This window comes from Biomphalaria glabrata, chromosome 9, assembly GCF_947242115.1.
Source record: "Biomphalaria glabrata chromosome 9, xgBioGlab47.1, whole genome shotgun sequence".
Classification (NCBI taxonomy): Eukaryota; Metazoa; Mollusca; class Gastropoda; family Planorbidae; genus Biomphalaria; species Biomphalaria glabrata.
The window spans coordinates 29,394,131-29,408,225 of NC_074719.1; the positions used below are offsets into that span (position 1 = coordinate 29,394,131).

Consider the following 14,095-nt stretch of genomic DNA (forward strand, 5'->3'; position numbering starts at 1 on the left):
TACTTAGAAGATCATCATTCTATTTTTAGAAACACACATGTTGTTATTAAACACGATGGCTGAGTTTTCCAACATTTCTTTAAATTTATCAACAGACGTTAACGTCAACGATGTTAGGCCTAGATCTAGATCTAATAAAAATCGCGCTAATAAGGTATTTTGAAATTTAATTCACAATAAATGAGTTTTAGATCTAGAATCTAAATCTAGATTCTAAGTCTAGACTCTAGTCATGAGTCTAGTCACTAGTCACTAGACCTAGAGTTAGAGTCTAGGACTCTACAGTCTACTCTTACTCAGACTCTTAGACTTAGACTTAGACTCTAGAGACACTAGTCACTAGTGACTAGACTAGTGAGTGACTAGTCATGATTAGACTAGTGTGTTGTGTAGTCTAGAGAGTCTAGACTGGTGACTAGACTCACTAGTGAGGTCTAGTCTCTAGTGTGACTAGCACTAGATTGTCACTAGTGACACTAGATCTAGTGACTAGAGTTCTAGATCTAGATTATTCTAGATCTATCTATATAGAGTCTAGAGACTTATTTATATTTTACCTTTATTTTTATTATTTATCAAAGAGAAGTTATTCAAAATATTCAAATCAATCAGGTATTCAAGCTATTGAAGTGTTATTCACTATAGTCATAGATCTAATCTAGATCTAGATTCTATAGATTTTATAGATCTAGATTTAGATTCTAGATCTACTAGACTCTATTCTATGACTACTATCTTTAGAATCTAAGTCTATATTAGATCTAGAATCTAGTATAGATATAGACTAGAGTCACTAGATTTCACTAGATCTATAATTCAGAACTTTGTAACTCAGTGTATCACTCAGAATCATCAGACCAGACATCACTGGACATAAGACTAAGATAAAAGTATTCAGATAGTGACAGTATAAGTATCATCTCTCGTATTAGATCATGAATCATGAGTAGATCTAGGTCTAGATAATGTAGACCTTATAATAGTTATTTTATATAGAAATATAGATCTATAAGTCCTAGTCTTAGTAGTGACAGTAGTCTTACTACTCTTAGTTTTAGTCTTTACTGCCTTTGGCTAAGTATTCTTACTATAGTGACTGAGTATACAGTCACGAACACAGTCGTCCTGTGAGTATAACACAGTGATAGATATCACAAAGAGACAAAGACACAAAAAAGAGCAGAGATTCATATAACAAAAGAATATTCACATTTGACTAGAGTAGTGAGTAGAGTAACACCTGCCTTTGGCTTTAGTAAAATCACTAAATTTAGAAAGCCTTCAGGAGAGAAGACTCAAAAGTAAAGTAGCAATTTTATACATAAAACACTGAACCATAATCTTCAAATATTGTGAAATATGGCGCTAGGATAAATTTGTACTAAGTAAATACTCCTTCTTCCCTAGTGCTATTAGAGCATGGAATGGGTTGCCTGAGCCAGCCAGGAAAACCAATGACTTGGCAGAATTTAAGTCATTGGTTAACTAAGAGTAGGATGGATCCCTGGTCGTGCGGTTTGGACTGCCCACTCCCATCCCCCGTCGTCCTGTGAGAGGTTTGGACTAGGAAGTAAACTATCTTCAACTCTGAAGGAACATTTGAAACATGTAAAACATTTTACACCAATCAAACAAAACAAACAACGTAGGACTTAATCATCTTCTTTTTTGAAGTAACGTTTGTACTATATAAGATAATCATAAGAGGCTGTTTGAAAAGCAAAGTCCCCAGTCACTGTAGTAAGACTTTCTAGATCTAGATATCTAGATCTATATAGATAGATCTAGAGTCTGACCTGACCTATCAGTTAGTCCATCTTGAAAGTACTGCTCATAGATCAGAACAGCATCACCTTCCTTGAGACAAACCATAAATAGGACTAAAGCTTAACACAAGGAGGTGTGGGGGGTGCAGTCTGCACCAGGTGACACTCAAAAGGGGCTGACACCAAAGTGAGAAAAATTCACTTTTTTACTAAAGCAAACAATTTTTTAAAATAATTGTCAGTGACTAGATACTCAAATATGATAAAATACACAATAAATAAATATAAAAGACTCTTAAAAGTAATAATTTCACAAAGATTAAAAATGTTTATACTTCCATAGAGAGGCTGATTGATAAGAAAAAATTGTGACTTTCATTAGATGTACAGCTTGAAAAAGTTTGTACTCACAGTTTTCTCCCACACACAATCTTGGATCAAGCTGAAATTTTGCACAATTATTTCTTTTACCTGACAAAAGAAGAATCAATAAAAAAATTAACCAATTAGTAAATTAAATATTGGTAATTAATTATTTTGTTTGGTATCAGGCAAGGGAAAGAGATTGTACTTGACTGATGTGGTGGTTTAAGTTGATTAGTCTCCTTTTTTTTCTGTAGAGAGAAAGCTTTATAAAGTTTGAAACAAACAATAGATAAAAACTATAAAAACATTTTATTTTTATAAGCACTTTCCCAGCACAGTGGTTAGTATGTTGGCATGAGAAGGCTTGAGCAGTTGAGTTTCAATTCAGGTTGTTCACCTTTTTTTTTTTAATATATGCATTTTTAAAATTATCACGGTAATATTTACCCATAGAATATGCTTTATAAGCTTTTTTTTGTCAGGATGTGACTTAATAAAGTTAGCTTTAGTTTCAACATTTTCTTGATTGGATTTGAAAAAAAAGAAATCTTGTTACTTATTACATATATATATATATATTATATTAGCCTTACTTTGTCTTCAATTCTGTTTCTTCTAGAGATGCTTGCAAACATTGTTTTGTTAATTTTGTCATAGGTGTAAAAGGTTCTATAATTTCTTAATCAAAGAAAGTTTTTGATTACCCACCATATTTGTGTTTCTTGACTATGTAGTTACTTTACTTGCTGGTATAATCAAGACAATAGTCTAAACAAGAATTTCTATTTATTGTAATTGTTACTCTACAATAGGATGTCATCAATTTATTTCTTAAATGAACCAACCAAATAGTAGAGTTATATATAGGCTATGGTTCTTTGACAGAAATTCAATCATAAAGAACAGTTTGTTCCTGCTCATACAAAAGTTGAGAGACGTGAAGAAAGCTCACCGAAAGAAGATAATAGAAAGAGAAAATTGTCAGACAATGCTGAGATAAGTCATGGGAAAAAGCCTAAAAGTGACATGGTAATATCATCTTTATTTAGAAAGAATCCTGATATTCCAGAAGTCTTAAGGTATGTACCACAAAATTTAATGCCAATGTAAAATTAGTGTTTGTAGTTATTTTGAAATGAAAAGTAAAATCTATAAAAACAAAAGTGAAATATATATATACTAGCCTGACATTACCTGCGGCCTGCGGGTCTAAGTTTGTGTTTACTAATCTAGTGGATTGGATTTAGATGTATGTTAAACTTAGCTAATGATCCTTTCAAGTTTTTTCTCTTTCGCTACAAAAATAAAATTAGTTTTGCGAAAATGGGTTTACCCGAAGCTGATACATTCATATCTATTAAAAACGAAAAGAGCGATCAGCTTTGTTAAATGAATGGGATTATAAAGTGAACAATTAAATGAAATAATTTTTAATATGCAATTCATGAATGAATATAGATCTAGGTCTATCTCAACTCGGCTTCGCAGCTTTCGTAAACGAATGTAGTCTCTTAAAAATAATGCTTTAGAAAACCAAATTTGAATGTTTATTTGATCAAAATATGAAATGAATGGACTATAATTAGTATGTTCATGTGTTAAAGTATAAAACTATCTGTGTGAAGAGAAGTTTTATCATCTTAGAGTTGAATTAGAGTTTTAGATCTAGGGATGGGATTATAAAGTAAACAATTAAACGAATTAATTTTTAGTTCGCGATTCATTACAGTATTGTCTAATGAAAGAATGTATGTCAGGAAATCTGTAGTCACAGATATAAGGAACTAATTTATGTAAAAAATGCTTTTGAAACACAAAATTGAAGGTTAATTTTATTATTTAGTGAAATCAATGGATCTTCTTTTGTATTTTCATGTGTCAAAGTAAAAAACTCTCTGCAAAGTGTATTTCTTAAAATTAGATCTAGGTCTAAATCCTTTCTATCTTTTCTCATGTCAACATTGTAAACATGGCCTAGATCCATAAATACTATAGCTTTAATAGAGTTGGACAACTTTATTTTTTTTTAGGGTCTTAAGTTTGTTTTAGGGCTACAATACATACACTACGGTCTAAGTTTGTACCCAAGGAACATTCCTGCCAAGTTTTATCAAGATTGGTCAAGCGGCTTTGATGTCTGTTCGTCACATACATACATACACCAATACACCAACCAAACATTCTACTTTATAGTATATATATATATAATAAATTTGACAACTTATTTATGCATTCTTTAGTCAAACATTTAGTTTATACATACGTGTATATTATATTTATATGTATAGATAGATAGATATAGATATATATAGATAGATATAGATATATATATATAGATATAGATATATATATAGATATAGATATATATAGATAGATATAGATATATATAGATAGATATAGATATATAGTTATAGATATAGATAGATAGATAATGTACACAAAAAACCTGCCGAAGGCAAACATACAACATAATTACTAATGAGCATAAAATAAACATAATTATATGGTCTAAATGAACAGACCAATTTGTAAACACAACATCAGGTATAAATACTAGAAATAAACAAAAAAAAAACAAAAAAAGAAATTCTTATAGTGTGAACCAATCATCTCTTTTATAAACACAAGAGAGATATGGAACACCAACAAACATTATAAAAATAAATGACATAAAGTAATTTTCAAAAAATAAATCAACTAGTTCTATATAAAACTAACATACATTGAAGAGCTTCGCTCTTACCTTTTCTTACAAAACTATGACAATTAAATAGAACAAATCTATACACGGTTTCTTAACAGCCAGTATCTACAACTGGTTATAGGAATATATTTACAAGAGGGACAATTAATATGGTGAGCTTGACTCACAAACAAAAGATACAATGGGCTTGGCTCATAAGATATGAACTCGACTAACAAGAAAAACAAAATAGGAACTGAGGTCCCCACATTATATACAGAGTGGGCCTTCCTTCCAAAGGCATCTCAAAACTACAAAACAAAGGCAATGAGGACAAAACCTGGGTAGCAATATGCTATATAAAAAAATAAACAAGAATATATGATATACAAGAAACAGTAAAAATGTGTTTACCTGCAGCCTTGGTCAAAACAATGAACTTAGGACAAACACAGCAGGATCAGACAAGGTGGTATTGGAGTAGGTGTGTAGCAGCAAGTTTCAATGGAGGATGCCAGCAGGAAAAGGAATTCAAATCTCAGTTACTGGGGCAGAGGTCAACTTGACCCTTTGCTGACCGGTGCTTGGTCAAGTACATCAGGTCCTCTCCACTACATATATATATATTTGCTAATTCTTGCTATTGTATGTGATCTATGTAGTGATCTATGTAGGAAACAGAATTATTATGATATACTGTATGACTGCTACACGCAGGGCTCGTGTACTTAGTAAAGAATGAATCAAATGCATAGACAAATTTATTTTGTAATACAAACTCTTAAATTTCACTTATTATCTGCTTCCCTACACAAACTTGGCCCTGCGAAATCCGTTTTGCATAGGGCCTCACAATGATTAAGTTGGCCCTGCTATTTAGTGACGGGTGAATATACATAGTACATTAGTTGTTCTCTTTCCATGACTTCTTGATCACAATGTTTAAGTCCGGCGCTGCTATTTAGTGTTATAAACATTTTATTTCCTACATAGATCACGTTCAATAGCAAGAATTACCAAATGTTTCAATCTATCTACGAGAATTGTTGACCTCAAGTAATTCTTCATTAGTTTGAAGCGCGAGAAGCTTCTTTCACTAGATTCCACAATTACAGGTATTGCATAATGCTGTTGTTTTTTTTTATCGCACGTAGGATTGGCGTTTTCCATATTGAATGACACTCCAAAATGACATTTTTTGTCCATATATTTCAGGATATTTGCATAAGTTTTGAAAAGATTTTAATAATTTCCGGATATTTCCATGATTTTTTCGTATATTTTGCAATTTCAGGAGATTTCCAGGAGCTCCTGCCAAATCAGGAGGTTGGGGGAAATCTATTATAAGTTATAAAATGGTTTAATTTAATAATTTATACACCTAGAATTAGCGCAGGACGGTTCCCGGTCACTTCATCCCCGGTCACTTCATCCCCGGTCATTTCATCCCCGGTCATTTCATCCCCTGGTCATTTCATCCCCTGGTCACTTCATCCCCCGGTCATTTCATCCCCCGGTCATTTCATCCCCAATTAAATATTTTATATATAAATATGATTATGTAGAATGCTTTCTTTTTTACATTTTATGACATATTACTAATGCGTTTATAGTGTTTCCTCTTCCACTTTGTATTCTTAATGAGAAATCTAATATTATATGGTAAATCTGGATGTGTACTTATCTATAGCGTAATCATTAAAGGCCAAGGTGTAGTGCAAGTAGTGGGAATCTTTTGATAGATAGAAGTGCGATTACAATAATTATGACCGTGCCGCTGATAACTTATCATCAAAGGCCAATGTGTAGTGCAAGTAGTGGGAATCTTTTGATAGATAGAAGTGCGATTAGAATAATTATGACCGTGCTGCTGATAACTTATCATCAAAGGCCAAGGTGTGGTGCAAGTAGTGGAAATCTTTTGAAAGATAGAAGTGCGATTAGAATAATTATGACCTTGCCGCTGATAACTTATCATCAAAGGCCAATGTGTGGTCCAAGTAGTGGAAATCTTTTGAGAGATAGAAGTGCGATTACAATAATTATGACCGTGCCGCTGATAACTTATCATCAAAGGCCAATGTGTAGTGCAAGTAGTGGGAATCTTTTGATAGATAGAAGTGCGATTAGAATAATTATGACCGTGCTGCTGATAACTTATCATCAAAGGCCAAGGTGTGGTGCAAGTAGTGGAAATCTTTTGAAAGATAGAAGTGCGATTAGAATAATTATGACCTTGCCGCTGATAACTTATCATCAAAGGCCAATGTGTGGTCCAAGTAGTGGAAATCTTTTGAGAGATAGAAGTGTGATTACAATAATTATGACCGTGCCGCTGATAACTTATCATCAAAGGCCAAGCTGTGGTGAAAGTACGACCATGTTTCACTTTATTTGATTTTTCAATCGCTCTTTCTTGAAAATGGGCGAGTCATTTTTAGCCTTGTAATAAGGTTTTATTTTTTTCTAATAAAGGCGGTCTTCCTTATGAACATAAGTTACAAATTGTGTTATAGGACTTTATTTCTATCGATATTTCATTTCTACATGTATATGTAAGTATGTATTTTGTTTATTGATATTATCAGATTATTATCAGATGATGAAAATATCAGTGGATGAAGTGACCGGGGGATGAAGTGACCAGGGGATGAAATGACCAGGGGATGAAATGACCAGGGGATGAAATGACCGGGGATGAAGTGACCGGTCACCAGCGCAGGACCTATGAAAGCGATGGGCACACTGCTGACGTGTATGCTACGCCGCTGGTCGACTAGTAACATATTAATACATATTTTTAATTGATGCTAGAACACTTCCATGTTGTTGGGTCTATCCATTGAAATTAAGTTTTAAAAAAAATTACTTGGAAAAATGTTATACTATGACCTTTTGGTGTAGTTTCCTGTTCAATGTTTTGGAAACTTGTCAGATTTAAAAAATACATGAATTTAAAAAGTTCTCTAGGCATATATTAGACTAAACTTGTATTTGAAGAATTGTATTTAAAACTTGTATTGTTTCATATTACTAGTAAGCTTTATTCTTTTCAATTCAGCTCCAAAGTTGAAACAGTGTCAGAAAATGTGTTCACTGGAGAAACATTCAAAGAATTACCACTTCACCCTTTTTTGGTCAGTAAATATATTTATTTATATTGAAATTACTTTATATTAAAAAATATATATATATATTAAATATATTTATTTATATTGAAATTAGTTTATATCAGTGAATCTCATATTGCATTGAACAATAAATATTATTTATATAAAAATGTGAAAAAATCATTTACATACAGGTAACCTTAAGTAACCTATGAGTATATAATTATTACAATCTTTTAACTACGTATTAACTTTCAATGTGGCAACATTCAACTATTTCTATTCCATTGTGATATTCAATTCTCTTTAGATATCTAACCTGGAAGAAAAACAAGGCTTTAAACAAATGACAGAAGTGCAGAAAAAAGCTATTCCTGTATTACTGAAGAAGAAAGATGCTTTGATCAAGTCCCAGACTGGTTCAGGTCTAGTTCAACTTTAATGAATCTGTTTTATTCAAAATTCTTAATTGATGAAAGGGAAAAACAGGAAATAAAAAAAGTTACCAAAAGAAGTCTTTTTATAAAAATGTGTACCTTTCAAATATTGCAAGCAAAATATGAATCATTGATCTAGCCACAGTTTGAAACAATAAATTTACATATAAAGTAATAAACAAAAAAAAAATGCATTCATTATGTTTTAACTTGTACATGTTATGCCTTCCAACAAGTACACCCACAACATTCTAATGTTTAGTTTGTCACTGTATTCAGGTAAAACGTTAGCCTATGCAGTGCCCATAGTTCAGATGTTACAATCCAGAAAGTTGAAAATAAAAAGAGATGATGGCCCTTATGCTTTGATCATTGTACCTACAAGGGAGGTAAAAAAGGAACTAGTTATTATGTTTGGTTGGTAATGTTGAACAATTTTAAAAATAATATGTAAATTATGCATGTGTTGGAAATTTATTTATTATATATCTTGATATATTGATTTGTTATCCTCATATGTACCTCGCTGTCAGCTAGTCTTACAGAGTTACGATACATTTGTCAAACTTTTAAGGGTAAGTCAGTCTGTAATAGCATGCTTTTGTTAACAGTATAACAAATGATCATCAGGTCATTCAAGATTGCATTTTTAAGTTATAACTGTGAATCTACATTAAATATTTGTTTTTGAAGTTATCTATTTCTTTTGAATTAATGACTTAATAATCTTTCTCTTTACCTATCAAATATTTCTATATTGATAGACTTTCATTTGGATTGTTCCTGGCTGTTTAATGGGAGGTGAGAAACGTAAAGCTGAGAAATCTAGGTCAGTATAAGTCTGGTGTTTATTTGAGAATTGGCATATTTGTGTCTTTGTCTAACTATTCTCTCACAGTACAGCCGTAGCTAAGCAAAGTCAATACATTATACATTGAAGTGACACAGCTTTTAATTGGATTTGTAACTGCCCCTGCTGCTATCAAAGTTGTGCTGAAACCAATAATTTTTAAGTTTTTCAAATAAAAACATTATATTTGAACCATCAGATTTCCTTAAATCCAACTATCTGATATATATGTCTGGACTTAACAGGTACTGGCTGGGACTGGATCAGGGCTCTGTAACCTTTACCTTTCTGGGATTGTGATGGATGCCGAAGGGTTGAATAACAATTGTCGGATGAAATGTGAAACTGGAGTGATATATGTGGATGCAAAATTTTAATCTATTCAGTCTTTATCATTATGTGTGTGTGTTGGTGTATTGCTGATTCAAGTTGATGCGAGTGATAGTCAATTTAACAGTTTCTTTAATGGAATGTTAAGCAGATGGGTTGTTTCTTTACAGTGATCAATTCAGAATATTAAGGTGATGTATTTCATTACAGGTGATCTTGGCTATGTAATAATCTAAGCTAAATCTGATTGTGAATTATTTGATATCGATGACACTAAAAACAAAACAAAGTTGAAGTGCAATTAAATTTCAGCATAGAAGTATTCAGTTATTATGCCATTCCAATATTACTTCTCACTTTCTTGTCCACTTTTATTCTCCATTAATGTCTTTCCAACATAGAGCATCTTCTATAAGTGGTGGGCCACAAACTATAGACTGAATAGGTTCAACACTTTTGTGCTCTATTCTTTGATTGAATGATCAATAGTTCTGTGCTCTATTCTTGTATTGAATAAGCACTATTTCTGTTTCTGTATTTCTGTTGATTTAGCACTATTTCTTTGCTGTATATTTCTATTGACCATATTTCTATTATTATTACTATTGTTATTCTATTATATCTAGGTTGCGTAAAGGTGTTAACATTCTTGTTGCCACACCTGGAAGGTTAATGGATCATATCAAGTTCACAAGTGTCCTACATCTAGCTCGAATCCAGTGGTTGGTCATTGATGAAGCAGACAGGTAATTGACAGCTTTGGAAATAGAATAGTCCATGTAATATTTTCTTACATTTCTGCATTGAGCAGAACAAAATATATGCATGGAGAAAACTTGACAAATCATATTGGTGACCCAGAGAAATCTGCACTCTTTGGTGAGTTCAATAGCCTTGATAAGTGAGGAAGAAGACTCATCTCTATCTGATGGGAGAAATTAAGAGATGTAATCTACAGCTCAGCATTAACTGCCTTGGGTCCTCAAAAACACAAAAATGTAGACTGGTTTGAGGTGAATCTAGCACAGATGGAACCTTGCATTAAGAAAAAGAGATTTGCACACCTTGCTTACAAGGCAAACCGTAGCCCAAAATCTCTACAGGATTTTAGAATTGCTTATAAAGAGACAAAACAAATGGCAAGACAGTGTGCTAACAACTTTTGGAGGGGTACCTGCAACAAAATTCAAGAAAGTCTTTCCTTAAGAAATAGTAAAACTCTGATGACATAAAACTGGCCCTCCATCCCCCTTTTTATCAAAATCTGGGGAAAAAATGACAGATCAGACTCAGTAACTAGAACAATGGACAGAACACTACCTCAATATCTATGCCACAGAGTAGGCGATGTAGCCCTGGCTTCACTACCAGGTCTTCCAGCATTGGAATGCCTAGATGAGTTACCAAACCCTGACGATCTTAAAAAAATAATAAATATTTTGAAAATAGAAATTCTCCAGGGAATGATGGCATTCCAGCAGAAGTAGTTAAGGTCAACCAAACACTCCTGCTGCCTGAACTCTATAATCTCCTCTGCCACTCCTTGAAAACAGATCCTGTCCCACATGCATGATGCCAAAATAGTCACAATATATGAGTAAAAAGGAGATTGCAGTGATTATAACAATAATAGGAGTATTTCTCTCCTCAGCATAGTTGGCAAAATAGTTTGCACTATCCATAGTCAACAGAAGTGGCCATTTCAAACTCTTAGGATGCTTTACCATAGTTCATTGAAAGTTTACATGAGGAAATAAAATGTACAATGAAATTTAATGGAGCCCAATCAAAATCTTTTGAGGTCAGCAGCGGTGTCAAGCAGGGATTTGTGCTCTCACCTACAATGTTTGGCATATTCATCTGCCTACTGGAATATGCGTACAGCTAGAGGTGGCCTTAGCAGTGCATGGGGCCCTGGGCAAATGTCATATGTGGGGCCCTGAGCCCTAATGGTAGACTAAATATCATACCATGTAGGGTTACCAGACATCCGGCAAAAGAAAGCCATGTCCTCCTTTTTCTGGTCATGTCCTCCAGCCTGCCAGCATTAGCCTTAAGTGTGAAATGTCTGGCTTTTTTTGTTTTGTTTTTTTGTTTACTGCAATGAGTGAGTCAGGTGTGAATGTACATTTTGTTTTTTTGTTTACTGCAATGAGTGAGTCTGGTGTGAATGTACATTTTGTTTTTTTTTCTAGTTACAATGTTTTGTTGGTTGTAATGCACAAATTGTAATACAAATTTCCTTACGGACAATATATTATTATTATTATTATTATTATTATATAATGTAATAAGCATATCTTCAGGTTTAAATATACTAACACTCCCAAGTCACCGCTGCAGGAAATTATGTGGGACCTTGCTGACTAACAATACCAAAACCTTAGTCTACCGGACCTGTGTGATGCTATACAGTAGTGAAACATGGTCAACCTACTCTTAGCAGGAAAAAAGCTGAATATCTTCTGCTGCCAATGTTTAAGGCAGATTTTAATGAAGAATGAGGAAATGCTGCGAAGAGCAGGGTGTCAGGACATCTGACTTGGTCATGTTCACAGAATGCCACAAGGTCTACTTCCTGAAGACATTCTTTATCACAACAAATTTCCGTAAGGATCAATAAAGCAGTCTTAGTCTTTATTATAATCTATTAGAAGGAAGGCAAGATAGCCGTAAGGTAAACTGATGCATGCCAACATGATGTGAAGCACTTCAAAATTGACACTAACAGTTGGGAAGATAAAACACTGGATAGATCCACATGTAGAGCAAGCATAAAGGAAGGGTCCTGGATTGCAGATGTCATACACAACAGTAGTAGAAAGAAGGGTGAAAGTGAAACATGTGACGGCATCTGTGTATCAAGGATTGGCCTTGTTGGTCACATGAGAAGTTGCAAAGGAAAAGATTGTCTCTAGATGTAAAATGCCACAGAGGTTAAAAAGCTATTTTAAAAGGCAATTTTGTTTGCTTGTTTTTAAAAATTGAGTGTAGTGAAAAATTACCCGATAATATTAACAGTCGCTAAGGTCTGATATATAACTTCTAAAGTTTTTCTGAAGGTTCTAGATTTACACATTTCTATTTAACTTCAATTGATTACCTGTGTCATCTGTCCAGTTTCACTCTGCCACTTTTATTATGGGGAAACTATAAACAAAAATTTGATCAATAAATTGTTGTTGTTTTTTTTAAAAGACTCTTAACTGTCAGTGCTCATTTTAAAAAAAAAATTATAATGTATTTTCCATGAAACTATTACTTTTATACTTCAGAATTTTCTAGTTTGAATAAGACTAAGCTATATCAATTGGAAATAAAACAATTTATGTCATTGTTATCAGTCAACTTCTGTAAAGAAGAATGTTTTTTAAATAGATATGTGTATGTATCTTTCAACTTTTCCAACCCATTCTATTGCTCACAAACATCCACTTTAATTAGTAACTCTTTTATACTCAATCTGTTTAGACTTCTTGAACTGGGCTATGAAAGAGATATAGCTCTAATATTAAATGCACTTAAGTCTCAGTGCCCAGACCCACCACAGACAGTATTATTATCAGCTACTCTTACTGATGGTAAGTCTTTACAGTTTTTTTTTCTTTCTTTGTATCTGTCCTCTAAATAATGTCAACTATCACTCTTGAAGGCAACATTTACACCTTGTAGTTGTCAAACTAGTACTGTCAATTGTCTACTAGAATTTGTAAATAGCTACTGTAGGACAATATCTTTATTCAAATTCTTTGTATTATAAGATTATTTCATACTAGGGTTGCACTGAAGCTGAGCTCTGGCTTTAGCAAATTTTCAATTTCCTTCCATATTTAGCTCTGACTGATAGGCAAAAGTATACTTTAATGCCTACATTTTTTTTAGTTTGTGTGTTGTGGTCTTAAGTCTCATGTCTCTCATGGTGCTAAGCTATCTTTAGAGTGGGAGCTGAGCAGACCGCCTTCCCTTGTTTGGTTAGTCCAATACATTGAATTTATAGTAAGATATGTGTCCACATTAAGTCAGAAGGGATTAACATACCTAGTTAATACAACATGCTGACAGTCTAGAGGTCACATCTTAGGAGTTTATTTACATAGTTCTAACCCTTTCAAATTGTTTGGGTGTGGGGGTGTAAGATGTTCAGTTGTGTGAAAGTTTTGTTGTTTTTTTGTTTAGAGCTGGGAATTGAACACAGCTGTTCAGGGGAGGTCTAGATGTCAGTAGTAGACCTGGTCATGGATGTTTCCTCTCTATATTGATATTGAATGTTATTGTAACCAGTGATACTATTGTACCTGATAATTTGTTTTTGCTTCTATAAGTACTTAACCCAATGGTGGCTATTTCCGTTTTGAAAAAAAAACTTGCCTAGCTGGAGAGAAATTACAATAATCAATAAACAAGTTTACAATATTGAAAAATGTCTTTCAAATAATAGATACTTTTAATACCTTTAAAAAAAAAAGCAAGGTTAAAAAATACTCTTCCGAGGTAGAGGTTTATACACATATCTGGTTTACACTAAAAAAAAAGTCCAGACATGTATATCAGAT

The 14,095-nt window shown here is 33.1% G+C and overlaps 1 protein-coding gene across 2 annotated transcripts in view; it reads left to right on the forward strand.

The window, feature by feature from the left end:
- The window catches only part of LOC106059169 (probable ATP-dependent RNA helicase DDX31), a 25,913-nt gene continuing 11,818 nt past the window's right edge, over positions 1–14,095 (forward strand). Inside the window, exons 1-9 of one of the 2 annotated variants that reach the window (XM_056041582.1) lie at positions 1–154; positions 3,018–3,211; positions 7,877–7,952; positions 8,236–8,350; positions 8,642–8,751; positions 8,896–8,937; positions 9,127–9,191; positions 10,169–10,288; positions 13,014–13,123. In XM_056041582.1, coding sequence (XP_055897557.1) covers positions 38–154; positions 3,018–3,211; positions 7,877–7,952; positions 8,236–8,350; positions 8,642–8,751; positions 8,896–8,937; positions 9,127–9,191; positions 10,169–10,288; positions 13,014–13,123 — 949 coding nt within the window. In that variant the 5' untranslated portion in view covers positions 1–37. Of the gene's footprint in view, positions 155–499; positions 613–3,017; positions 3,212–7,876; positions 7,953–8,235; positions 8,351–8,641; positions 8,752–8,895; positions 8,938–9,126; positions 9,192–10,168; positions 10,289–13,013; positions 13,124–14,095 lie in introns of those variants that run through there. The other variant, XM_056041583.1, reaches the window with a different exon arrangement.